Source organism: Geotrypetes seraphini, chromosome 12, assembly GCF_902459505.1.
Source record: "Geotrypetes seraphini chromosome 12, aGeoSer1.1, whole genome shotgun sequence".
Lineage (NCBI taxonomy): Eukaryota > Metazoa > Chordata > Amphibia > Gymnophiona > Dermophiidae > Geotrypetes > Geotrypetes seraphini.
Genome location: NC_047095.1, coordinates 8,220,500 through 8,248,163, shown reverse-complemented (window position 1 = coordinate 8,248,163; position 27,664 = coordinate 8,220,500). Strand labels below are relative to the sequence as shown.

The 27,664-nt window shown below is 40.2% G+C and overlaps 1 protein-coding gene across 2 annotated transcripts in view; it reads right to left on the bottom strand.

Annotated features, from left to right (window-relative positions):
• VAV3 (vav guanine nucleotide exchange factor 3) overlaps positions 1-27,664 on the bottom strand; it is a 571,528-nt gene that overhangs the window by 384,666 nt on the left and 159,198 nt on the right. For both annotated transcript variants that reach the window (XM_033916404.1, XM_033916405.1), the window contains exons 4-7: positions 21,010-21,075; positions 19,312-19,420; positions 15,221-15,313; positions 15,040-15,108 (exon numbers count right to left, since the gene is read on the bottom strand). In XM_033916404.1, coding sequence (XP_033772295.1) covers positions 15,040-15,108; positions 15,221-15,313; positions 19,312-19,420; positions 21,010-21,075 — 337 coding nt within the window. The remainder of the gene's footprint in view (positions 1-15,039; positions 15,109-15,220; positions 15,314-19,311; positions 19,421-21,009; positions 21,076-27,664) is intronic.

Sequence of the window (27,664 nt, the reverse complement as noted above, 5' to 3'; positions counted from 1 at the left end):
CCCACCCGCACCCGCATCCACGATCGGAGCAAGAGGGAGCCCAAGCCCTCTTGCCCGGCCGACTCCCCGACGTCCGATACATCCCCCCCCGGCAGGACCACTCGCACCCCCACCCCGAACGACCGCTCGCACGCGCTCCCACCCGCACCCGCATCCACGATCGGAGCAAGAGGGAGCCCAAGCCCTCTTGCCCGGCCGACTCCCCGACGTCCAATACATCCCCCCCCCCCCCCGGCAGGACCACTCGCACCCCCACCCCGAAGGACCGCCGACTTCCCGACAATATCGGGCCAGAAGGGAGCCCAAACCCTCCTGGCCACGGCGACCCCCTAACCCCACCCCGCACTACATTACGGGCAGGAGGGATCCCAGGCCCTCCTGCCCTCGACGCAAACCCCCCTCCCCCCCAACGACCGTCCCCCCCAAGAACCTCCGACCGCCCCCCAGCCGACCCGCGATCCCCCTGGCGACCCCCACGACCCCCCCACCCCCCTTCCCCGTACCTTTGGTAGTTGGCCGGACAGACGGGAGCCAAACCCGCCTGTCCGGCAGGCAGCCAACGAAGGAATGAGGCCGGATTGGCCCATCCATCCTAAAGCTCCGCCTACTGGTGGGGCCTAAGGCGCGTGGGCCAATCAGAATAGGCCCTGGAGCCTTAGGTCCCACCTGGGGGCGCGGCCTGAGGCACATGGGCCCAACCCGACCATGTGCCTCAGGCCACGCCCCCAGGTGGGACCTAAGGCTCCAGGGCCTATTCTGATTGGCCCACGCGCCTTAGGCCCCACCAGTAGGCGGAGCTTTAGGATGGATGGGCCAATCCGGCCTCATTCCTTCGTTGGCTGCCTGCCGGACAGGCGGGTTTGGCTCCCGTCTGTCCGGCCAACTACCAAAGGTACGGGGAAGGGGGGTGGGGGGGTCGTGGGGGTCGCCAGGGGGGTCGCGGGTCGGCTGGGGGGGCGGTCGGAGGTTCTTGGGGGGGGCGGTCGTTGGGGGGAGGGGGGTTTGCGTCGAGGGCAGGAGGGCCTGGGATCCCTCCTGCCCGTAATGTAGTGCGGGGTGGGGTTAGGGGGTCGCCGTGGCCAGGAGGATTTGGGCTCCCTCCTGGCCCGATATTGTTGGGGAATCGGCGGTCCTTCGGGGGGAGGGATGTATCGGACGTCGGGGGGGGGGCATCAGGCTTTCAGGATGGGGACAGACCTTCAAGGGGGGACAGTGCACGGAAGTCAGGGGGGGTGAACGGAGAGTCGGGACAGCGCACGGAAAGTCAGGGCGGGCGAAAGGAGCGTCGGGCAGCATGCGCGGTATACCCGTGAGCGCGGTATACCAAAGTTTTTGTACATATCATCGTGATTTCTGCGCGCTATACCCGTGTGCGCGTTTTATACGGGTGCGCGTTATTTGCGTGAAAATACGGTAATCATTCTCCAGGCACTGCTGTTCTGTCTGGGGACTAGCACCTTCTTACCTGCAAACTCACTTCATCCTACATAACCCCATGCGAGCAACCAGAAACAAATACTTCTTTACTTACCCAAAAATTACAGGCTGCAGATACAAATCATTCCTGGACAGAACCTTCAAGTTCCAAGCGAACAGACAGCAAGCCTGGCTGAAAAATTACATAAACGAACCCAATCTGACGTACAGTGCATTCCGAAAATCGATCAAAACCGCCCTTTTCGCCAAATTCATTGACTAAAACAGTCCCCTCCCTCTCTAGAACTTCCCCCCTGTAACCACCTTTCTTTCTCTCAAGAAGTTCCCTTCCACGTATTAGGTACTCTCTATCCATAGAACTCCAATTAATATGTTAATACTAAAGTATTCAGGTATTCATAACCCATAGAACTCCAAGTAGAACGTAAGTTTCCCATTTAGATTATTGTAAAATATTTAGACTCATTGTATTGTATTGTATTCAGACTCTTTGTATTGTATAGTATGCAGAATTATTGTATTGCATTAAGACCTCTTGTAATTCGCTGAATGTCCAGCCTTCTTACCATGTTAACCGCCTAGAAGTCGCCTGACTATGGCGGTATAGAAAAATTAAGTTATTATTATTATTATTAGAATTATTCAGCACAAAACTAAGGGGTGTAGTTTATTGCTCAAGCCAGGAAAGAACACTACACTATCGTCTCAGAAGACTTCACTGCTTCCTAAGAGATAACACATCTGACCGGAGTTTTTCAATTACCGCCACCCGGCAAGCTATTTCTAGATGGTGCCCACATGGTAATGAAAACAAATTATTGTGAAACACGAAAGATGAAATATCTAGTTGCCAGTAGCAAGGAGAGGTATGGATTAGAAAATAAAAAATAAGCCCGTAGACTCCTGGATCAGGGGGTCAGTATTGATCCGGACTATTTGTCACTAATATTGCCATCCTAATTTGCATATTATTCAGCTAAGAAGAATGAAGTGTGAGGAAGAACATGTAACCTACAAATACAGTGTGATATTAAACAGAAATCCATTAACCTCCTTACTCTATAATCTTGCACACTCAGGTTATGCAAGAGTGCCAATAACACATGTAACTTAATTGATAAACAAGGTACTAACTGGTATATCAATAACTGGCTAGAATTGGAGTTAATTGCCACTAATTTGGAATTATATGTGTAACTACACCTTAGCACCTAAATCCATTAGTATGTAACTGTTAGGGGGTGTGGCTGTGATGTATTTAGATTGTAGCAAAGCCTTTGACAGTGTTCAACATAGAGAATGACACGGGGACAATTTTTTCTCCGTCCCCACAGGAACTCAATTTCCCCATCCCATCCCTGCAAGTTTTGTCACTGTCCCCGTCTCTGTCCCATTCCTGTAAGCTCTGCCTTACCTGCAGAACACTTAGGATTTTAAAGTGCTTGAGGCTTGTACGGATGAGGACACAGCTTGCAGGAATGGGGCAGGGACAGGAAAAAACCTCAACGGGACAGACCAGAAAATGAGTTCCTGCGGGGACGAGGAAAAATTTGTCCCCGTGTCATTCTTTAGTTCAACACAGGCATCTAATAAATAAACTGAGTGCCCTCAAAACGAGCAATATTGAGGCCAGCAGAAAAAATGGGATAAGCATGTGGAATCACTTCAAGGAAGAACTTAGGGGGGTGGGTCATTAGAGTGGGCAGACTTGTTGGGCTGAGGCCTTTTTCTGCCGTCATATTCTATGTTTCTATGTTTCTAAGGCTGTCTGGTAAGATTTGCCTCTTTGCGGATGATACCAAAATGTGTATTATTTAATTTTCTATACCATTTTAATTCAGGTACTCAAGCATTTTTCCCTGTATGTCCTGGCAGGCTCACAATCTATCTAATGTACCTGGGGCAATGGGGGAATTAAGTGACTTGCCCAGGGCCAAAGGAGCAGCATGGGTTTGAACCCACAACCTCAGGATGCTGAAGCTGTAGCTTTAACCACTGCACTGCGCTCTCCCCACCACTGAGCAGATACCCCTGATGATGTAGAAATTTGGCAACTAAGATTTAAAGCTAAGAAATACAAGGTCATGCATTTGGGCTGCAAACACCTGACGGAATGGTACAGTTTAGGGGGTGAAGAATGGTTGTGCACAAAAGAAGAGCGGAACTAGAGAGTGGTAGTATGTGATGATCTTTAGGTGGCCAAACAGATTGAAAAGGCGACAGCATAAAGCTAGAAAGATGTTTTAAGTGCATCGGGAAATGAAAGGTTGGTCGGAAAAAGGAGGTATTGATGCCCCTGTATAAGACTCGGTGAGAACTGATTTAGAATATTGTGAAAAATTCTGTAGACTACACCTAGAGAATGACATGGAGGAAAAGTGTGACCCCTTCCTCGCCAGCTCAGTCCCCAACCCCACCCCGTCCCCATCCCCCGCCCCATCCCAGCAAGCCATTTGATCCCATCCGTACAAGCCTTGAATAGTTATACTGGATTTATAAATAGAAAAAATATTTTGTGCAATTGTCATTTTATAAACACAAATACAGAGCAAGAATTTTTAAAAAAAATCTGTCTCCCCTAACATCCCCTTCACAAATATCCCCTCCACTATCGATAAAACTGAATAAGCCAAATTATTATAGAAAGCTACACAGAAAAATCATGCTAACAGAATACCGCAGTCACATATGCCAGGAATTGTGTCCCGGTCAGAGAGAGCCCTAAGCCAGCTGGAAGCTAAAGAAGCACCGCCTGGGCTTTGAGGGCCTCAGTTATATCTAACACCAGCTCTAGCAGGATACATATTTCAAATCTGATATATTCTAATCACAAAACAGAAAACAAAATTATTTTTTTCTACCTTTTGTTGTCTTGTCATTTTATTCTTCAAATCATGTTAGTCTCAGGTGCTGGTCTCTGTTTTCTTTTGTCTTCTCTTAACTCACTTGCCAGGGTCTCTTAGCTCACCATCCATCTACTATCCCTGTGCATGTATTGTTCCCCATGTTCAGCATCTCCCTTCTCTATGTCCCTTTCTAGTATCCCCTGTGCTAGTCTCCCTGACTTCATCATCTCACTTTCTCCTCCTGTGTACAGTATTACTACTCTATATCCCTATGCCCCCCCCCCCCCCCAATCCAGTGAAACCGGAAGTTACATTGGAAGAAAGGACTCAGCAGGAAGAAGGTTCAGTGAACTTCAGCGTTGCTTGTGATGACGTTGCCTCTTTATCCTATGAACACTTCTAAGAAGCTGATAGGCCCGCTCCACGGGGCGGTGAAAAGCCTTGTCCTTATACTCGCAGCAACCAGTCAATTTTTTTTGCCCATTCCTGCGGGTTATATGGGGGAAACAGTCACCGTATCATTCTCTAACTACACCTTCAAAAAGATATAAACAGGATGAAATCAGTCCAGAGGAAGGTTACTAAAATGGTCATAAGAAAATAACAATTGCCATACTGGGACAGATCGAAGGTCCACCAAACCCAGTGGATTTCTCCAAGCCATCTCAATAATGACCTACGGACTTTTTTTTTTTTAGGAAATTATCCAAACCTTTTTTAAACCACATTCTCCGGCAACGAATTCTAGAGTTTAATTATACATTGTGTGAAGAAATATTTTCTCTGGTTTGTTTTAAATTTACTACTTCTTATTAAAGCATATGGGGGACAGACAAAGATCTCAATATGTATACTTTGGAGGAAAAGCGGGAGAGGGGAGATATGATAGACACGTTTAAATACCTCCATGGCATAAATGCGCATGAGGTAAGTCTCTTTCATTTGAAAGGAAACTCCAGAATGAGAGGGCAAAGGATGAAGTTAAAAGGTGATAGGCTCAGGAGTAATCTAAGAAAATATTTAGATGTGTGAAATAGTCTCCCGGTAGAGGTGGTGGAGCAAAAGGCTAGATTCACTAAGCAAACCGATCGTGTACCGTTCAGTTTGCGAGCCCTTTGCGACCCGATTTCCCTCCGACCTGATTCACTAACCTGTGTCCCGACCATTCTCCGATCCGCTCATGCAAATGAGAGAGAACTGCATTCAAATGATGGCAGGCAGCGATTCATTAACCAAAACCCTGCAACACCGACTGGGCTGGCAGATCACAAACAAGCGACTGCTGAGGACCAGTTGCTCAGGTCCTTTCCGACTGCCCTGCCTTCTGCCGCTCTGCTCTCTGCCCTGAACTCCTGCTTCCAGCCCTGCTTCCTGCTTTCAGACTCTCCCACTGCCCTGATCTCCTGCCTACCCCAAACTCTTGCCTGCCCCGACTCTCCCACCCTTCCCCGCAGTGCAAGCCCATGGTTTTAACCCACTGGCTTAAAGCGGGTTAAAACCACGGGCTCCCACAAAGTTTTACAAAGTTAAAAACAGTAAAAAATAAAAAAAATTTGTTGCTGGGCTCGAAGGGCCAGCAGCATGCGCAGACCATCTACAGATGGTCTGAACATGCATTGGGATCGCTATAGAGTAGTCCGGGCAGGCAGTTGGGGGCATGATTCCGATCGCCCTCATTTGTAAATCAGCCCCCCCATACACGGATAGGATTGGATCCGATCCATTCCCTTAGTGAATCTAGTCCAAAGACTGTGTCTGAGTTCAAGAAAGTGTGAGACAGGCATGTGGGATCTCTTATTGAGAGGAGGAGATCGTGGATGCTGTGGATGGGCAGATTGGATGGGCCATTTGGCCTTTATCTGCCATCATGTTTCTGTGTTTCTATGTTTTGGGGTGTGCCCAGCACTCATACACTAAAACTGTAGTATACTGTCAGCTACAGGCATAACTGTACGATGGCCTTCTAGCCACACAAGCAGCAAAACTAGACTACCAACTCTCCAATTTATTGATAACGACTCCAGACTACAAATCGTTCAGAAAAGAAATAAAAACCATCCTATTCAAGAAATCCTTGAAGACAAACTAACACCGCAGGACTCATCCCAATTCTCTGAAGCAACTCGCTCTACTCTTCAATTCCTCTGGAAATGGCCCGATAACTCCTTTTGTAATCCGCCTTGAACCACAAGGTAATGGCGGAATAGAAATTACTAATGTAATTTAAAAGAAAGTATTTACAGCAGCTATGCCTACAGTTAAGCTTGTAAATAACAACTTAGTCTAGTATTCTATAAAGATAATTATCTGCCAAATTCTATTGGGCACCCGCCCAATATATGCATGCAGTTTGAGTAACCAGCCAATTAACACCCCTAAATGGGCGGTAACAATTATGGGCAGTAATTAGCAACAAACTGTATTTACATGCACATCTGCCTAGGCGCTATTCTAGAAAGATGTGCGGGTAAATTTTATAGCATGCAAATGAAAGGGGTCATGGCCACGGGTGGGGTATGAGCAGGCCAGGGATGTTCAAGAGAATTCAGGAGATCCATGCTAGGATTTACACATCAGTTTTCAGTCGATGTAAATCCTCACACCCCAAAACTGAGAATGGATCCCAGTGCTAGATGCTTTCTTATAAACAGTGCTCCACTTGGAGCACCATTAACAGAGTTGAACTCATTTTTTTTTCATCACCATTTACTGAATCTAGCCCTAAATGCATAATTGAACATAAGAACATAAGAATAGTCTTACTGGGTCAGATCAATGTTCCATCTAGCCCAGTATCCCGTCTTCACGGTGGCCAATCCAGGTCACAAGTACCTGGCGGAAACCCGAATAATAGCAACATTCCGTGCTACTAATCCAGGGCTATCAGTGGCTTCCCCCCTGTCTGCCTCATTACCATTACAGAATTTGAGCACAACGCACATACTTTAGATGCCTAATTTTAGGTAGCCTGAACAGATTTACCCCATAAAAGAGAAAAGGAATGGCAAGGAGAGGAACTTTGAATAGTGCGACGTCATCTGCACATGCTCAGAGGCCCTCCAGACGTGGCCGGAGGTCAGGGCTTTCCAAAACCCAGACAAACTACCGGGTTTTGGAAAGTCCATCCAGCAACCCAGACAGTCCTCTAAAAAGAGACATGTCCAAGTTTTACCAGACATCTGGTAACCCTAATGTTATACCATATTTAAGTGTTGTACCATAGTAGCATTTTAAGAACACAACATAAAAACATAAGAATAGCCTTACTGGATCAGACAAATGGTCCATCTAGCCCAGTATCCCTTCTTCATGGAGGCCAATCTAAGTTGCAAGTACCTGGCAAAAACCCAAATAGTAGCAGCATTCCATGCCACCGATCCAGGACAAGCAGTGGCTTCTCCCATGTCTGTCTCAACAGCAGTTGATGGACTTTTCCTCCAGGAACTTATCCAACCCTTTTTTTTAAACCAGCTACATTAACCGCTCTTACCCCATCCTCTGTAATTTTGTGTACATCTAACTGCCCCGTTTTAGCATATTGGACACCTGATGCAGGCATTCATGCTGAAAATTGACCTGTGAAGTCGTGCTTCTCTAGTCACAAGGTCAACTTTGTAAGAGGGATTTTTGTCTTCAATTCAAAATAAACAGAAATCTTATGACATCCTTTGGATTCTTTGGTTCCTCATTCATGGGAAATAATTGTGATCCCTGATCCCTATCGTGAATGGGATTCAGCGGGTTACTCACACCTTTTTCAGAAGGACAGATACACGTTGATCCATTCAGTGCAACGTGTGCAGCCCCGGACATTTAAGGGCATCACAGACCTATTCGATCTCATGTGGCTGAACAGCACTTGTCCCTCTATGTCAGTGGTCTCAAATTTGCGACCCGGGAGCCACATGCAGCTCGCCAGGTACTATTTTGAGGCCTCAGTATGTTTATCATAATCACAAACATAAAATAAAACAGTTTCTTGTTCATATGTCTCTTTAGCTATAAATTACAATATTATTATTAAGACTTATCCAAAAGAAAAGATTTATAAACTATAAAGAGTTTTACCTCATGCAAAATTGTCATTTCTTTACTAAGACATTAACTATTTTTTCTGAGGCCCTCCAAGGACCTACAAATCCAAAATGTGGCCCTGCAAAGGGTTTGAGTTCGAGACCACTGCTCTATGTCATGTTCTAATGTTGCCACTACAGCAAAACCATTTTTAAAAATTACCACGTAATCACTTACTGTTACCCATTTTGCAGATGATGAGGGCTGACATGGTATTCTGACACTAACCAGTTAGCATGAATTAATATAGCTGGGCTCACTGTTTAATGCAGGAAAATCCATTCTCTGCCTCCTTAAAAAATATGTATTTTTTTAGCATGTAGCTAGCATGTACAGATTTGGCATTAGGTGCAAGTTAATGCCTAAAGCAGCTTAGTAAAAGGGCCCCTTTTTCAAACATATGATTTTCCACCACATATAAGCTGTACAAATAGAGATTTGATTAACTTTTTCAGGAACCAGTAGCCATAGAAAACATGAAGAAATTGCTCTTAGCAGGATAACTGCATTATTTAACAAACTTTCAGATTCAGATGACTGATTTTTCTAAAATATTTCTCAATAGTGCAGTTTGTAAGAGCCGCACAAATGCCAGTTAAAAGTGAGTGAATCACAGATAAGAACATGTCTCAGTGGATCCGCAAGGTCAGCTTTTATGAATTTAATGACATGGCAGTCCTACTCTTTGAACTATATCACATCCTGCCTCCATGCGAACAGCTCTAGTTTTACGCAATACACTTTCACAGATGCATCTGCATTGTAAGTAATGCTTGAGTTCAGTTAATATTCAGAAGGCAAAATTTATTTTTTTATATAATTCTTTATTCATTTTTAAATCAGATGTAATATAGCAAAATGCACTCAATTCTAACAGATCATATACAGCTATTAAATCCCTCCCCCCACCCTAACCCTCCCCTCTCCCCTCCTGGATGTGTAAAACAATCTTACATGAATCAAAGGAAGATAATTTTAATAATTCATGGCTTACAATATTTTGTTAACGGGCCCCAAGTTTCCTTAAATTTACTCTGGTGGCCCCTCTACATAAAATGAATACTCTCAAACTTATAAATATGACATAGGGACTCCCACCAGAAACTATAATTTAAGTTATTCCAACTTTTCCAATTTTTCAGTATCATCTGCATAGCTACTCCTGTCATGATGAGGAACAATTTATTCTGGTTTGCATTGATTGGTTTCTTGGGGAATAATATTGTTCCAAACAATATTACATCATATGATAATGATAATGGAACTTCCAATATTGTAATAATTTGACCCCAAATGGATTTCCAGAATTTAAGTATCAAGGGACAATAGTATAGCAAATGATCCAATGTCCCTATATCAAGATGACAGTGCCAGCATCTATTAGATTTAGAACTGTCTGACTTTTGTAACCTAACAGGGTCCAAAAAGATCTATGTAACAAGAAAAAACAGGATTGCCTTATAGATGCTGATGCTGTACATCTCATCCTCCAAATCCAAATTCGTGGCCATTGAGATGCAGAAATTTTCTGCTTTGTCTCAATACTCCAAATGTCTCCAAGACCAGTTTTAGGTTTTTTATTCAAAAATTCAGCTATTAATTTATACCACTGGCAAAATTTCTGTATTAAGTTTGTTTCTATCCATTCAATCACCAGCCATGAGAAACATCCCTGCCGTCACCCGCATAACTGTTCTGGCTTAAACAGTCTAAAAATAAGGGTAAATCAATAGACTTCGAACGTGAGGTCTGCACTTTACTAACACAGAAGGCACAGAACCAGTGACAGCAATGCAGTTTTTATCTATACCATGTTGTCACTACTGAGACTGCCAACTATAATGCAAATTTGAGTCACCTATGCATACATATGAGTCCCTGGCAACAGGGCTGACACTAACTAGCTCCTTTCACAGACATCATGCGGAAGAAATTTTGAACAAAGTGTTTTTGATGGACATAATTGTAAACTACGCCCTAAATGCAAAAATATGAAAATCCAAATGATTGTACAAATATACAGAATGAGGCAGTTTTCAGTAGGCTGCATGCATTGTACCTACCAACATGTTTACCTTTGAAAATTTGTAAGTAAAAATGATGCAGGTTAAAGATATCCATATACTCTCTATCTGCTATTTTGTCTGGATGGATGAGCAGAGGCACAAGAGCATATAATGTAATGTAATGTAATTTATTTCTTATATACCGCTACATCCGTTAGGTTCTAAGCGGTTTACAGAAAATATACATTAAGATTAGAAATAAGAAAGGTACTTGAAAAATTCCCTTACTGTCCCGAAGGCTCACAATCTAACTAAAGTACCTGGAGGGTAATAGAGAAGTGAAAAGTAGAGTTAGAGGAAAAATAAAAATAAAATAAACATTTTAACAAGACAGCATTGATCTAAATACTTTGGAAGGTAGAAGAGAGGAGAGAAAAGAATAGAAGCATGATGAAGTGATGAAGTGGAGCAAGTAAGTTTAGGAGGAGCGATTGACGTTTCCAGAAAGGGCTTCTTCAGGGAAGAGACTTGGCCGACAGTCCCAGGATGCCTATGTCTCCTCCCCTGAGATGTTCTCCCATCCATGCATTCCCTCCCAGACACACTGCCCGTGCCCCAGCCGCTCCAAGGAGGCTGCCCCAGATGAGGCCCACGGTGAATGCAGGATTCTCTCCTCTGCGGGAAAGCCGCCCGGTGCCGACAGTCGATCTTCTTAGCGGATTGCAGGGGGGGAATAGTTAACACTCTTGGTAGTATCGGGTCTGTGTGCTCTCGGTGGTTGTGGCTGGTCTCGTTGCTGCTTAGGTGTAATAGCAGTTGATCTCCACTGCTGCTGATATTTAAAAGCAGGCAGATTGATCTCTCCAATGGACTGCAGGGGGAGGAGTTCACACTCCTGGCAGGATCGGGTCTGTGGGTTCTTGGTGGTTGCGGTAGGTCTCGCTGCTGCTTGTATGTAGGATCACCAGGCCAGTCGGGTTTTCAGGAAAGCCCTAATGAATATGTATGAGAGAGATCTGCATATAATGGAGGTGCCAGGCATGCACATCTGCTCCATACATAATCATTTTAATGCAGCTAATAGAACACACACACACCATGGAACGATACAGTTTAAGGGGTGACGAACTTTTACGCATGAAAGAGGGAGCAGGACTTGGGTGTGACAGTATGTGATGATCTTAAGGTGGCCAAACAGGTTGAAAAGGCGACAGAAAAAAGCTAGAATGATGTTTAAGTGCATAGGGAGAGGAATGGCCAGTCAGCAAAAAGGAGGTACAGTGCTCCCCCAGTCATTCGCGGTCGGTGATTCATGGAACCAGTCATTCGTGGTATTTTCCGTCCGGGCAGGAGAGGGCAGCTGGAGAGGCAAGAGAGGGCAGCTCCTGAGTGGCGAGGCCCAACTTTAGTGCAGGAAGAGGCGGTCGGAGCATACCGCGAGTGATTTCCTTCACTCACTGGCACTCCAGATGCTCTCTCCGGCTGCCCTCTCCTGTCTCCCCCCGCTAAAAAACATATTTACGATTTTTCAACATTCACAGGGGTTCCTGGAATGGAATCCCCGCAAATATTGGGGGAGTACTGCATTGATGCCCCTGTATAAGATTCTGATGAGACCTCATTTAGAATATTGTGCACAATTCTAGAGACTACACCTTCAAAAAGATATAAACAGGATGGAGTCAGTCCAGAGGAAGGCTACTAAAATGGTCAGTGGTCTACTCAAAAGCTGTATGGGGACAGACTCAGAGAGCCTGATTCTCTAAAGGACGCTGATCTCGACGGCCACCTAAGAAGCGGCCGCCGATCGTGTGTCAATCGCACATCGGCGTCCTTTATAGCAGTGGTTCCAAACCCTGTCCTGGAGGATCACCAGGCCAGTCGGGTTTTCAGGAAAGCCCTAATGAATATGTATGAGAGAGATCTGCATATAATGGAGGTGCCAGGCATGCACATCTGCCCCATACATATTCATTAGAGCTATCCTGAAAACCCGACTGGCCTGGTGGTCCTCCAGGACAGGGTTGGGAACCACTGCTTTAGAGAATCACATAATTTCTAATAGATGCCTGCTACTACTGAGTTGGGCGTTTCATTGGATTTATTTCAACTTTCACATTTCTGTTCTCATAATGAACTCTCATCAATGAAAGGTTCCTGATAAAGGATGAATATTCCGAAACTGATGCTCAGTTGAACCGATAGTATTTTTGAGTGATTCTCTAAGTGCAGTTTCTGTGGACTGGATCTTCTCTTTGGAAGCGTCTCTGGGAGTTCTTGTTCACGCTGGATTCCCCATTGAGATAAGTCTTTTTCATTGATTTTCTGAAAAGACTGTGCAGTTACCCTATTATGCTGACTGGGTTAGTGCTTCACTATGAACAAATTTTTACTTGTATTTAATCACTAAGGGCTCCTTTTACAAAGCCGCGTTAGCGGCTTTATTGCACGCACATTTTTAGCGCACGCTAACCCCAGCGCTAGCCGAAAAACTACCGCCTGCTCAAGAGGAGGCGGTAACGGCAAGCACGGCCGGCAAATTAGTGCGCACTATTACCCACGTTAAACCTCTAACGTGACTTCGTAAAAGGAGTCCTAAGGGTGTTTGCACTATTTATTTGATTTTCACTACACATGTGAAGACTCTATGATGGTGTGGTGCGCTGGTTTGTTACCCACGCACAGGTTGTAGGATTGAACGTGTTAACATTCGCTTGACTTATCAATCCACACTGAGGTCCTCTCACTACATTATTGATTATTTATCTTACCTATCATTGTTCATAGTTTATATGCTTCACAGCTGCAAACCAGTGATATCCTAGAACTTTCTTTGTCACGTTTTCTGAGCTGTTCTAGTAGCCTTTTTTGGGTTTTCCTTTTTTTCATATATAGGCCAGCATTGAATAGGCCTATATTTAAGGAATCTGTCTCACGCCTAGAGACGCATAGGGTCGCTTATGGATGCCCAGTGCCACTTCTAGTTGAAATCATGCACACACTGGCCTTGGGCATCGGTAGGCGTATGTAGACACCTCCGTAGGCATGAGTCAGATACCTGTATTGTAGGCGTCCTTCGCGGAATGGATTTTTTTTAAACGTACGTCCCAATTGGCTGGTGAGATGGCAGTAGGATGTCTACCGCCGCCTACAATCGGGATCTTTAGGGAAGAGGAAGAGATAGTGGATGCTGTAGACTGGATGGGCCATTTGGTCTTTATCTGCCATCATGTTTCTGTGTTTCTATGGAGGAGGAATTCTACATATGGTGGCAGAATTCTGGAACCCAAAAAGCAAGCGCTAAGCCCGTATTCCATAACAGCCATATTGTGTTCCAGAACCACCACAGAATACTAGCTGGTCAGTAAATGCAGGTGTAACTTATACTTGCTTTATGGGAGGCATAACTGCTCATGCCTAAAAACAGCAGTTGCCCAGGAACTGCCAATATTCTATAAAGTGCATGCTATAATAGATGGCCTGCCTCTGACCTGCAACTACAGCTATAGGAATTAGACATCAACTTTATAGAACAGGGGTGTATCTCACTAGCAGGCGAAACTGCTAATTAGTACCAATTAGTTCTAGTTGGTACATTTACATACCTGTGTAATGCACAAGAGAGAAGTCTCTTTCAATTGGAACGAAGCTCTAGAATGAGGGGGCATGGGGGACATACTCAGAAGTAACCAAAGAAAATACTGATTCATGAAAAGGGTGGGGAATTCATGGAATGGCCTTCTGGAGGTGGCGGAGTTGAAGGATATATCTAACCACTTGTAATCTCTGTCTAACTAATGTGAACCGCCTAGAACTCTTCGGGATATGGCGGTATACAAAAATAAAGTTATTATTATTATTATTATTATAAATTCTAACAGGTTTGGGACAAATAGATAGGATCTCTAAGGGAGATGAAGAGATGGGCCATATAATCTTTATATGTCTTCATTTTTCTCTGTTTCCATGTTTCCATGATTCATGAAAAGGGTGGGGAATTCATGGAATGGCCTTCTGGAGGCGGCGGAGTTGAAGGATATATCTAACCACTTGTGTAATGCACAAGAGAGAAGTCTCTTTCAACTGGAAGGAAGCTCTAGAATGAGGGGGGTATGGGGGACATGCTCAGAAGTAACCAAAGAAAATACTGATTCATGAAAAGGGTGGGGAATTCATGGAATGGCCTTCTGGAGGTGGCGGAGTTGAAGGATATATCTAACCACTTGTAATCTCTGTCTAACTAATGTGAACCGCCTAGAACTCTTCGGGGTATGGCGGTATACAAAAATAAAGTTATTATTATTATTATTATTATAAATTCTAACAGGTTTGGGACAAATAGATAGGATCTCTAAGGGAGATGAAGAGATGGGCCATATAATCTTTATATGTCTTCATTTTTCTCTGTTTCCATGTTTCAATTGTCAACAATAAGTACCAGTTTAGGTCTAATCAAACAATTAATTGTGAGGTATTATATAAAGTACATACATTTACTCCATTTATAGAATTACGGGACATAGGTTTATGCCTCTGAAAATTACTTTCCCCAGGCCTGCAATTGCTACCTTTGGATTAGTCCAGACTATAACGACAAAGGCGATAGCGATCAATGTCTTTCTTCATACTTCAGTTATCCCAAATTTTTTTGATATATAATAAACACCATTACTTACAGGAATGTTTATGAACACGGTCTCAGACTCAAGTGCAGACAGGAATCTTTGTAGAGGTACCATGAAAAACTGAAAGAGGATATTCAGAAAGGAAAAAAAAAGAAACAAAATACTTAGTATGCTTGATGATCCAAAATATTCTACATGTTTCCAGATCAGCATGCTTTTTTGTTAATCATACTTTTTCTATTGATTCCAATGTTTCCGTGTATTTCTCTTCTGTCTGTTTAATTTCTAAAAGGCAACAACTTCGTATATCACTTTCTGTTGATTTCTGGAATAAAGAAGCAATATGTACATAAATATACTATTAAAAGAGAAAGAAAGAGGTTAGCACAGTTACAGATGAATATTTCTGAAAACTATGGATACCTACCATTCAATGGCATTCATTATACATTTCACTCACATTCAGAACTCAAAATGTCCATAAGAACATAAAAATAGCCTTACTGGGTCATACCAAAGGTCCATCAAGCCCAGTAGCCCATTCTCCAGGTGGCCAATCCAGGTCACTAGTACCTGGCCAAAACCCAAAGAGTAGCAACATTCCATGTAGAATCCTAAAGAATAGCAAGATTCTGGAACCCCAAAGAGTAACAAAAGATTCCGGAACCCCAAACAGTAGCAATATTCCATGCTACTGATCCAGGGCAAGCAGTGGCGTTCCCCAAGTCTTTCTCAATAACAGCAGAAAGATATTCATCCAATTTGACAACTAAAAGTTATTCACTTTCTGCAATAAAATAATACAGCTGAGAAGCCCTGTGTATCTCTGGAAAACCACATAAACTTTCTTTAGATTGCTTTTTAGGTGCAATCCTGCATCAAATATTGCATGATTATCATTATCCTTTTACCAATATCATTTCCTTAGGAGCAGCACTGTAAATCAGACTATTCTCTTAATTGCAGGGTAGTTTTTCAATATTATGATCAGGGGAAGGCCACCATATTCAGATGGAAATTCCCCTTTGTATAAAAAACCCTGCTTTGTTTGGTCTAATCCAGGGATCTCAAAGTCCCTCCTTGGCAATCCAGTCGGGTTTTCAGGATTTCCCCAATGAATATGCATTGAAAGCAGTGCATGCACATAGATCTCATGCATATTCATTGGGGAAATCCTGAAAACCCGACTGGATTGCGGCACTCAAGGAGGGACTTTGAGACCCCTGGATCCGTCTTTGGAGGATTTTTTTTTCTTGCCTTCAAGGCCATTGACTAGTACAAACTAGGGAAGAGCCCTTCATGCCTAAGCTTAGTTTTATAGATCCCAGAAGTCTGCAGATAGCAAACTATGCTTCTCTAGCTGGTATAAGAAAGTCAAATAATTACTCATGAGAGCACAGGTGTCAAAAGTCACTTACGCATTTGCCCTGTTGGATGCCTGAAGGATCGTGGACCCCTCTCCATCCTTTCTGAAATACTGAGAAGGAAGGAGAAACTGGGCTATATGTGTATTTCTTCTGGCAAGGTGACCTGGATTTCATGCCATCTACTAGGAATACTTATTAGGCTGAAGGAAGGGTTACTATCTAACTATTTAAGTGTTCCTGAGGATCCATGCCAACTACATTCCAACCAAACCCATTTGAACTGTGATTTCTGAAAGACACTGTTTTGAGTCTCAGTTACTCATAATAGTTTTACTAAGGAGCAGCGGCATACCAAGGCCGGGGCCAGGTGCACGCCCTAGGGGGGGTGCACAGCCAGCCGGGTCCGGAACCTCCTGGGACCTGCACTTCAGCGCAGCTGCCGGTCCATCTCCGTGGCCAAGAAAAAGACTAAGAAGCCAGCAGGAGCGGCGAAAGCGTCCTTTAAGGAACACCCTTCCGATCTGGCTCTATCCTGTACCCTTCATGACGCCACTGGACAGCGTTCTCAGCATGCTGAGAGTCAGGTAATTGAATAGTAGGAGCCTGTGACTTGAGTAGGACTATACTAGTAGAGATAGGAGTTTGTATGCCGAAAATAGTTTGTAAAACCAACCAGACATCAGTCCAGAAAGTTTGCAAATAGGTACATTCAAATAGAATATGAAGCAAAGTTCCTGGAAGTAATTTACAGTGGTTGGATGGTTGTTTTAATGTGGTCCACTTTTGTGATAAAGGGCTAGATTCACAAAGCAAACCGATCGTGTACCAATCGGTTTCCAACCCCTTTGCGACCAGATTGCCTTCCTGCACTATTCACTAACCTCTCCTGCAATCCACTTCAAATCCGTGCACGCAGATGAGGAGAAACGCATGCAAAGTGGACAGGGCCGCGATTCACCAACCAAATTTTTAAAACTGACTGGGCTGGCCGATCAACTCAAGAAGCGACTTTTGGGGACCAGTCGAAAACATCTTTCCGACTCTCCAGCTCCATAGAAGCCCTACTCTCTGCACGCCGTGCTCTCTGCTGCCTCAAATCTCTCCTACCTGCCACCTTGATGCTCTTCCCCAGATCTCTACTGCCTGCCCTACCCCAAATTGCCAACCCACTCTGCCCAGATCTCTCCTGCCTGCTCACCCTGAATCGCTGCATCGTTGCCCTGCTCTGTCCAGATCTTTCCTGCCTGCTCGCCCCGAATCGCCACCCTGCTCATCCCTGGTTTTCTCCTGCCTGCCACCCCGAATCTCTCCTGCCCTTCCCCACACTTCGAGCCCGTGATTTTAACCCGCAGGTTTAAGCGGGTTAAAACCACGGGCTCGCTGGGCTAAAAAGGGTTTTTTTTATTTTTAAAAAAATGTTTTTAAAATTCATGGCTCAGATATGTCTAGACGCATGCGCAGACCATCTACATATTCAACTTTGAAGAATCCATCGAACCTGCCCAGATCGGGAACGGGTCAGTCCCAATCAGGTAGGTTTGAGAATCTAGCCCAAAGGACCAAGAACCCAACACGGTTTGTGTTTCGATTAGCACATCTTCCTCAGGGGTTCAAGAGGTCCCTTATGTGGTTCACAAAAAACGTGCAAACCAACCAAAACCTGTGTTGAAACGTGAATGCCTTAGAGTGCCGAGTATCAGTGGGTAGCTGATAGACCCGTGAGGAAGAGATGCTAATCAAAACACGGACAGTGACGGGTCCTTGGTCCTTTATCACAAAGGTGGACTACATTAAAACAACATTTATTGATTGCAATGAAGACTTGGCATCAAGTACATCGCTTCTGCAGCATTTCTCTTTGGTTCGCTGTTTCTCGACGTCCAATGCAGTCCTGTTGGATTATTTTTTTTGTGTTATTTAGGACTACATGCATGCACATGAAAATTCAGCAATGCTAAAGCCTATTAGAATGGGCAGGATATCTCATGCCCTGCATTGTTTATATTGATGGACCATCTATCTAATCAGTATAAACAGGTAACAAGTTAGCTGCCTGAAATGCTTTGTGGTTTGAAAGGTTCTCACTGCAGTTAGCTAATGAGCTACATAAGACAGGTACATGCTTTTCCCCATAGATATGATTTTATGTGAATAAAACTCATGGGGGGTAATAATAAAAAAAAAAACAACATCTAAAAAGTGTCCTAAATGGCTACTTGGACGATAAAAAAGCCTGATCGTCCAAGTACCCATAATCAAAGCTAGTTTTTAGACAGCTTAGGCCTTTCCCCTGCCTCTAAACGCACAGAGAGAAAAGAGGTGTGTTTAGAGGAGGGGAAAGGGCGGGCAGTGGGTGGGAGGTGGGCCGACCTACACCTAGGCGTACAACAAATATAACCAATACAGTTTAGTCGACACTTAGACCTTTTTCACTTAGACAAAATAAAACCAGGTCTAAGTGCCGAAAAACGGGCCGCTGAGCTGATGGCTGCTGGCACCATTAGTTCAGTGGCCCGACAACCTAACCATCGCGGCAGACACAGGTTACAGACACCAGTTACAGAATCCAGCTTTTAGGCGAAGGACTGGCTCCTCCTTCACCTAAAAGCCCTTCTGTTGGACGTTTGTGGCCTAGGCGTGTTTTTGTTTCATTATGACTAAAAAGTGTAGACGTGCTGTGGGGGTACTTTTAGACGTAGTGGAGATTGGGTGTTTAGGCAGAGGAAGGCCATAATCAAAACATGGACGTTTGTTTTGGTTATGGACACTTTCCCTGCTTCTGGGTTGAACGTTTAGGGACTTAGGCCAAAAGGGGACTTAGACGCTTTTTTTGATTTTGCCCCTCATGCTGTCTAAAGAGGAATTTATATTATTGCCTTTACTTTATGTCATTAAAATTAATGACAAATTGACCTTTTTAAAAATATGTTAGTTATTTTAAAAAAAAAAGTCGTACAAGTTGAGAAGCAGTTTCAACTTTCATGAGGTCTTCATATACTTCACCACCTTCATCCTCCCCATAGACACAATCATATAACTCTTCATCATCATCCACACCAGATTCACTGCAAGACAAAAGAAAAAATTAGAGGGAAAAGAATTAAAGAAACATCACCTTGCATGCCTTATTATGCCATATTCTATCAGCATGGTCACTTATCTCCATTCACACTCTGTTTGATCAATGATTTTCTCTTGACTCCCTCAGATAATAGAGTTGATATAAATAGGTACTAGAAACTATTCTTTTCATGCCCACAACTGTGAAACTAACTTCACAGAGATCTACATTTCATGAGGGAGATGCTAGCTTTCAGTAAAGCCCTCACAAACATGATTCTTCCACAATTGCCACATGGAATAAGTGCAATGACTTGTTTCTGATCTATGTGAAAACTAGGGATGAACACTGACAAAAAAATTTCAGTTCATTTTCAGAAATGTTTACCAATTTTCAGATATGTTATCTTTTGTTTCACACATTCATTAAAAAAATTAATTAATTAATATGCATTAATTCACAGATTAAGGGTCAAGGGTCATGTATTTGATACACTGCCTTTATGTGGGTACAATCAAAGTAGTTTACATATACTGTAGGCAGGTACTTTTCTTCTGTCTCTAGCGGGCTCACTGGCTTTTACAACGTTGCGGTGGAGGTTTCTACTGAGGGCTGGTGAGGTAAATGCTCCGACTCTCATAGAGTTCCTATGAGCGTTGGAGGATTTACCTCACGCTTTTTGGCACCTAACTCGTGCTCCACCCATAGAAATGCCTACTTAGGCGTTAGGCACACCTAATTATTGAGGCTATTAAGGGTATTTTGCCAATTAAAGCCCCCTTTATGAAGCTGAGTTATGTTTTTTTTTTTTTTATTGCAGGCCACTCCGGTAAAATAATAATAATAATAATAATAATTTTATTTCTTATATACCGCCAAAGCCATAGTAGTTCGAGGCGGTTTACAATGAAGAAGTGCTGGACAATCAGCGAAAATGGTACAATGTTACAATCAGATAAAATTAGGTGGTAGAGAAAAAAATGGTACAACAGAGAGAAAAAATGGTACAAACAGAAAGAAAGATGGGTACAATTATTGCAATGAAATGGTACGCCAAACTTTAGGCACCCTTTATACAATCAGCAATATTACCACATGAGCCCTTACTGCCACTCATCTTGAAGACAATAAGGTAAAAGCTTTGATGCTCATAAAATTCCTATAAGCGTCGGAGCTTTTATCTCAGTGACTCGCGATAAAAAACCCTAACATAGCTTCATAAAAGGGGGCCAATCTTTAGGCACCCTTTATACAATCAGCAATATTACCACATGAGCCCTTACTGCCACTCATCTTGAAGACAATAAGGGATTACTGCACTAACCCCGTACTAATCAGCATGTAGCAATGTCACGCCCACTCTCCACTTCCAAACATGCTCCCTTCCTACAAAATTTTTTTAAAAATTTAGCGCACAGTGTGCACCACAAATTGCTACAATTACTGCAGAAAGCCTCAGCCGCATCCCATGGTAACCATTTTTAATCTGCAGTAAGCCTGTGTTAATTCTTACAGTAGCTTAGCACAAGGACCCCCAAATATGCACCCCTAGAGGCAACATTTTACCACTGTTGGGAAAGATTTGATACTTACTCCATTAGATCTGGCAGGGCTTTGTAAATATCTTCATCGTCAACGCTTTCTTCTGTGGGAAACGGCCTTTGAAAGAAAAGTCGAGAAGAAGTGGCAAGTTCTTATTTGCAATAGGCATAAATATTAGCAAAGTGTTATAGATTAAGGTGAGTAGAGCATTCATTCCTTTAATACAATAGGGTTTCTATAAATGAATGGTGAAATACATAATCCAAAATTATTCTCCAAAAGAAACAATGCAAGATTAGAACAAGTAACACTTGGGCAATTTTTGCTTTCCAACCTCTCTGAACAGGGCACAAACATTCTCTGAAAAGATGCTGCCACCTATTTTGTGCTGGAACCATCAGCTCGCGTTTTTTATGACTGCATAGGCTTATGCTCATTATCAGTTTAAATTGCTATTTGATTCAAAACCTTATCAACCATGGACCCCTGAAGAAGGTGTATTTACCAAAACACAGACCACATTTAATATTTGATATAATAAACATAGCCTGCATCTTGTACATATTGTCTGCAGGTTTTTCTTGTTTCTCATTTGTTGTTCCTCTACTGCAGCCTTCGTTGGATTTTTCTTTGTTATTTTGCCACCCAGAATAACTGAGACTATTTTCCAATACCCTTCCCTCATTATAAATACTATTAAAATGTCACATGGTTAAATACATTTAAAAATCAACAAAATTTATAATGGTGCACCTGCATTTATACACCCCTAGTGTGCATAAATTTGTGGAATACTAGCACGTTCACAGGAAAAGTGCACACTTATGCACATGGTCTCAAATTTGATACATGACATCCTAAGTTGTACAAAGACAAGAAAAGAAAATCCCCCAAAACTCTGCAGTACAAATGCGGTAAACAATTGCATGTGGAATCTATAATTTTCTAGATACTTCCATAATAACATAAATAATATAGAAATATGAGTTTTATTTTTATTTTATTTTTTTTATCCTCTAGCTGTAACATTAGTTTTTAGTAAAGATGATTTGAATCTTTTATAAGTTGAGAAATGGATTACTTTTATCTTTAGATATGATTTTCTTCTAGTGTGACAAGTATTTAGTATTTATATATATTTATTCTTATATGTTCTTTGCTGATTTTAGGTTTTTATTTTATTATAAAATTTATAATGAGGGAATGAATGGATATGAATTTTAAAGGTTGGGAAGATTTGGAATTTTTATTATTTTAATGTTCATTTATATTCTGGATATCTAGTAATAATTATTTTATTTAATCATTTAGTCTTCATTTTTAATATTTATTAATTTTTCTAAATTTGTTACATGTTTTGGTTGAATAGGATGATAATTTTATATAATAATTTCTACTGTCTCTAATTTTAGATAATATAAATTATATAATTTAATATATTAATTTTAACATTTCATATGTCAATATTTATTATTTTAATATTTTATTGGGTATCTATTAAGCATAAACATTAATTTATTTATTCATTTAGTTTTTTATATTTGGTATTTATTAATTTTTGTGATTTTTGCTTTGTTTGGATAAGTTGGAAATTTTATATAATAAGTTTTAATGTCTATAATGAAAAATGATATTAGTTAAATAATATAATTTATTATTTTCAAGATTTCATTTTATGGTAATTTTAAGTAATGATTTTAATTTAATTCATTATTTTAAGATTTTATTATAGTATGAATTGATAGTTTGCTGGTTGGGGATTTCTTTCGATTTCCTGGTCTTTATGTGTGCTGTCATTCACTTATATTTGTTATGGGGGATGGGTGTGGGAGGGTATATAGGGGTTTTAAGGGAGGGTAATTGGATGTGTAATTGGGATAATTTATATATAAGAATTAAAATATTTTCAGGTCATTTTCTTTGGTTCCTTAAAATAAATATAAATATAAATGTATTTTAAAATGTATTCGTTGAATGTTAATGGACTCAATCACCCTATAAAGAAAAAGAAAGCCTTATCTTTTCTTAAAAGACAGGGGGCAGATATTTATTTCCTGCAAGAAACTCATTTATCTGCATTAGAATCAAGTAAGCTGGAAGGGGGTTGGGTTAAACAGTGTTTTTTTGCCCCTGCTGTAGGCAAAAAAGCTGGTGTGGCTATCTTGATACATAAAAAATGTATGGCTACTTTTACTATGTTATCTATGGATCCTTTCGGAAGATGGGTCCAAGTAAAAATGAGCTCAGGGAAAGATACCTTGATACTGTTCAATATCTATGCACCTAATTTGAATCAATCTGAGTTTTTTAAAAACCTTCAACAAATAATTTTACCATCATCTTCCTCCAATTTAATTTTGGCAGGGGACTTTAATGTAGTAATGGACCCTATTTTAGATAAAAAGCCTAGTAAAATTTTAAAATCTTTAGGATTAGATAATTTGATAAATTCTTGTGGTTTAAAAGATATTTGGAGGATTTTTCATTTCAATGATCAGGAATTTTCATTTTATTCCCATGTTCACAAATCATTTTCTAGAATTGATTATTTTTTCGTTTCAGATAATTTAGTACAGAAGGTTAAGAAGGCGAATATAGATTCAATTATACTTTCAGATCATGGGGGTATTTGGATTGATTTTGAGATAGATGAACAAGAAAATAATAGACCTGTTTGGAGGTTTAATAATACATTGCTAGCAGATTCCAATTTTATAGAAAAATTTAAGTTAAAAATAAGTGAATTTTTTCAGTTTAATGAATCAGAAGAAATGTCTCAGGAAATTTTATGGGATGCCTTTAAAGCTACCTTGAGAGGACACATAATTTTGTACTCAGCATATGTTAGAAAACAACTAAATAAAGATTTTTTAATTTTAGAACAAAATATTAGAGAATTGGAAATTAAATTAAAGGAAAATGGGAACAAAGTATTTATCAGAATTTGCTAAAAGTAAAATTTAGATACAATGAGATATCATCACAATTGGCTAGAAAGGAGTTTGTGTCCTATAAGGCATTGTATTATGGAACCTCAAATAAGGCGGGAAGATTACTAGCTATTTAAAAGCAAAAAAAAGGAAAGCTAATATAATGGCTATTTCAGATGATAATGGAATAATTCATTCTCAAATTAAAAATATTTTACAACAATTTTTGAAATTTTATGAAAGCTTGTATTCTTCTGAGCATTATTTTAATAAAGAGAAATATGGTTTTGAATTTTTAAAGTTGATTAATGGGCCTAAAGTTCCTGATCATATGAAAGAAAATCTCGAAGCACCTATAACACAAAAAGAAATTCAGAGGGCTTTAAAGTCCCTTAGAGTTGGATCCGCTCCAGGAAGTGATGGATATACGGTAGAATTTTTTAACTCTTTTCAAACTATTTTGTTACCCCATCTTTTCAAATTATATCAGTTTCAACTAAATAAAGGTTGTATTTCAGGTACTATGGCAGAAGCTTTAACAATAGTTTTGCCTAAGCCAAACAGAGATCCCATGTTGGTTTCAAACTATAGGCCTATTTCTTTGATTAATGTTGATGGGAAATTGTTAGCTAAAATATTGGCTTTACGTTTGAATAAGGCTCTCCCTTATATTATTGGTATGCATCAAACAGGTTTTGTTGCTCAAAGACATTCTTCAAATAACACCAGATTAGCTTTTCATATTTTACATTTAACAAAGGATATGAAAGATCCGGCTTTCTCTGTTTCTTTAGATGCAGAGAAAGCATTTGATCGGGTAGAATGGACTTTTATGTATCAAACAATGGATTGGTTTGGTATTGGTTCTCGATTTATACAAATGATTCAATTCCTGTATAGCTCCCCATCTGCTAGATTATATATAAATAATACTTTTTCAGAAAGGTTCTTTTTAGAAAGGGGAGTTAGACAGGGTTGTCCATTATCTCCTTTGTTATTTGATATTGTTTTGGAACCTCTACTTTTAGCTATTCAACAATCAAAGGAGATAGAAGGTATTCCTTATGCAGGTCGGGAATATAAAATTTTTGCTTATGCAGATGATATTTTGATTCATTTGAGAAATCCAGAGTCAACCATTCCACATTTATTGGATTTGATTGATAAATTTGGAAAATTTTCAGGTTATAAAATAAATTGGAATAAATCAGAAATTCTTCCACTAAATGTACATTGTATAAAAGGCTTATTTGATTCGTTTCAGTTTAGTTGGAAGAAAGATGGAATAAAATATTTAGGAATTTGGATAAAAAGTACATTGGAAGAAACAATGAAGGTAAATGAAAAATCCTTATTACTAAAAGTTACAGAATTGTGTGAGCAATGGAATCCTTTGCATATTTCTTGGTGGGGGAGAGTGCAAACAGTAAAGATGATGATTTTGCCTATAGTTTGTTACCAAATGAGTATGTTACCAGTTTATTTTCAAGAGTCCTTTTACAAAAAATTAAATAATATTTTGACAAAATTTGTTTGACTTGGGGAAAAAAACAAGAATTGCTTTAGTATCGTTGCAAAAATCAATTGTGGAGGGTGGGGTAAATTTTCCAAACTTTTATAGGTACCATCAAGCCTATATATTGTGTCAAGGTATGTATTGGATCCTCCCTGAGCTTATTGATCATCAACCAGATTGGTTATATTTGGAACGGAATTTGGTGTCCCCTATGAGACTTCCACATGTATTAAGTATCAGATTTCATAAATATGCTAAGGACAATATAATTTTATTAGATACTTGGAAAACTATTAAATTTATTGATAAATTAACAGAGGTACCAATAATGAAATCTACTTTACAGTCCTTATGGTTAAACTCCAAGATTCAAATAGGCGGTGCTGGAATTGCTTGGAAGAATTGGATGCAGGCAAATATTAGGACATTAGATGATCTTATTTCTAATGGTAATCTGCTTGAGTTTTCACAACTGCAGCATTCATTTGGTATTTCAAACACTCAACAATATAGGTGCTTGCAGTTGAAACAGGCTATTCAGATGGGGTTCCCTGAATGGAAAAATTTGAAAACTTATTTTAGCTTGCAAATCCTTTGCTATCAAACAGATTTAATAGGACATCAGGCTGCCCAGTGGTATAAATTGATTTCTGGATTTTTAAATAAAAAACCAAAAAATAGTCTTAGAGATATTTGGAGTATCGAGTTAAAACAGCATATTTCTGTTTCTCGTTGGCCACGAATCTGGACTTGGAGATTAAGATGTACAATGTCAGCATCTATGAGACAAACATGGTTGTTTTTATTACATAGAATTTTTTGGACTCCAGTTCGGTTGAATAAAGTAGATAGTTCTAAATCTAATAAATGTTGGCATTGTCATATTGATATTGGGACTTTGGATCATCTTTTATTTTTTTGTCCATTGATACTTGGCTTTTGGAAGTCGATTTGGGGGCAAATTAATAATATTCTTCAATCCTCTATTCCTTTGACATATGAAGCAATAATTTTTGGAACGATTCTGCATGATAAACCCACTTTGGATAGAAATAATAGTCGCCTTTTCATGATCTTATCAGGAATAGGGGTTCAAATGATCACATCTAATTGGAAAAATCATGATAGGATTAATTTTAGTTTTTGGTGGGCAACTGTATGTACAACATATAAATATGAAAAGATTATGGCAGAGCGTTTAGGGTTTGTTAAATCCTTTAAGGGGATTTGGGGTCCATTAACTAATTTTGTCACATTATAATTAAAGTGATTCCTTTTTCTTTATGTTAGATTCCTTTGCACATCCAGGGTGGGTGGGGGTGTATTATTTATTTAGAGGTATAAATTTCATAATATTCTATAATATTGATGAGTATAATATAATATCATTACTGTTATAGGTTAAGAAGGGATTTAAAATTTTTATTGTAATATTTCTGATGTTAATAGTGTATTTTCATATAGTTTTTTGGGTTTTTTTTTTCGATTTTTCAAATGTATACATTGTCAAGTTCAAAATATCAATAAAGAAATTTAAAAAAAAAAAAGAAAAGAAATTTACAGGCTTTTTTCTTTTTCCTATTGGTTATTTATGTTTAAGAATGACTTCTTTCTCTCCCTTGATGTGGACTCATATTACTTTAGAATACCGTATGTATTATAATTTGTTATATTTAAATAAAAAAAAAATTAAGAATCTGGTCTTTTATGCCTTCTGTTGACAAGGCATCAGTGGACACACTTATTTGCATCATTTATATGCATCAGCTTGCCTGTGGACAAGAGAAACTCAGTGGTATTTATTTATTTTTTAAAAATTTTAGGCCGCTTACAAAAAAACTAAACAGTTTGCCTCAATTTGCTCAAAACCTTTTTTTTTAAAAAACTTTTTAGGAGTAAACAAATCTTAAAATTAATAGCAATATGCTGTAGATTGTAAGAATAATAATATATTTTATGTTCTAGGGGACTTTTCTTGAAACAGCCTTCGGGGCAAAACATGTCAAAATGACAGGTCCCTTCCCGATGTGAACAAAAGAATATTACAAAGATAAGTTTTAGTGTTGATTACCTTTATTTATTGGAGCACGGAGCACTTTAAAATATTTAAGTATGAAATAAAAATTACGGGGCTAATGAGGAGGCCATTGCCATATGTACGCTTTTAGCCATTGAAAACACTTGGCTAATAACTGGCATTTCTGAAGCCCTTAGATAAAAATAGTGAATAAGATACAAAAGAAAAATGAATGTATAGGAT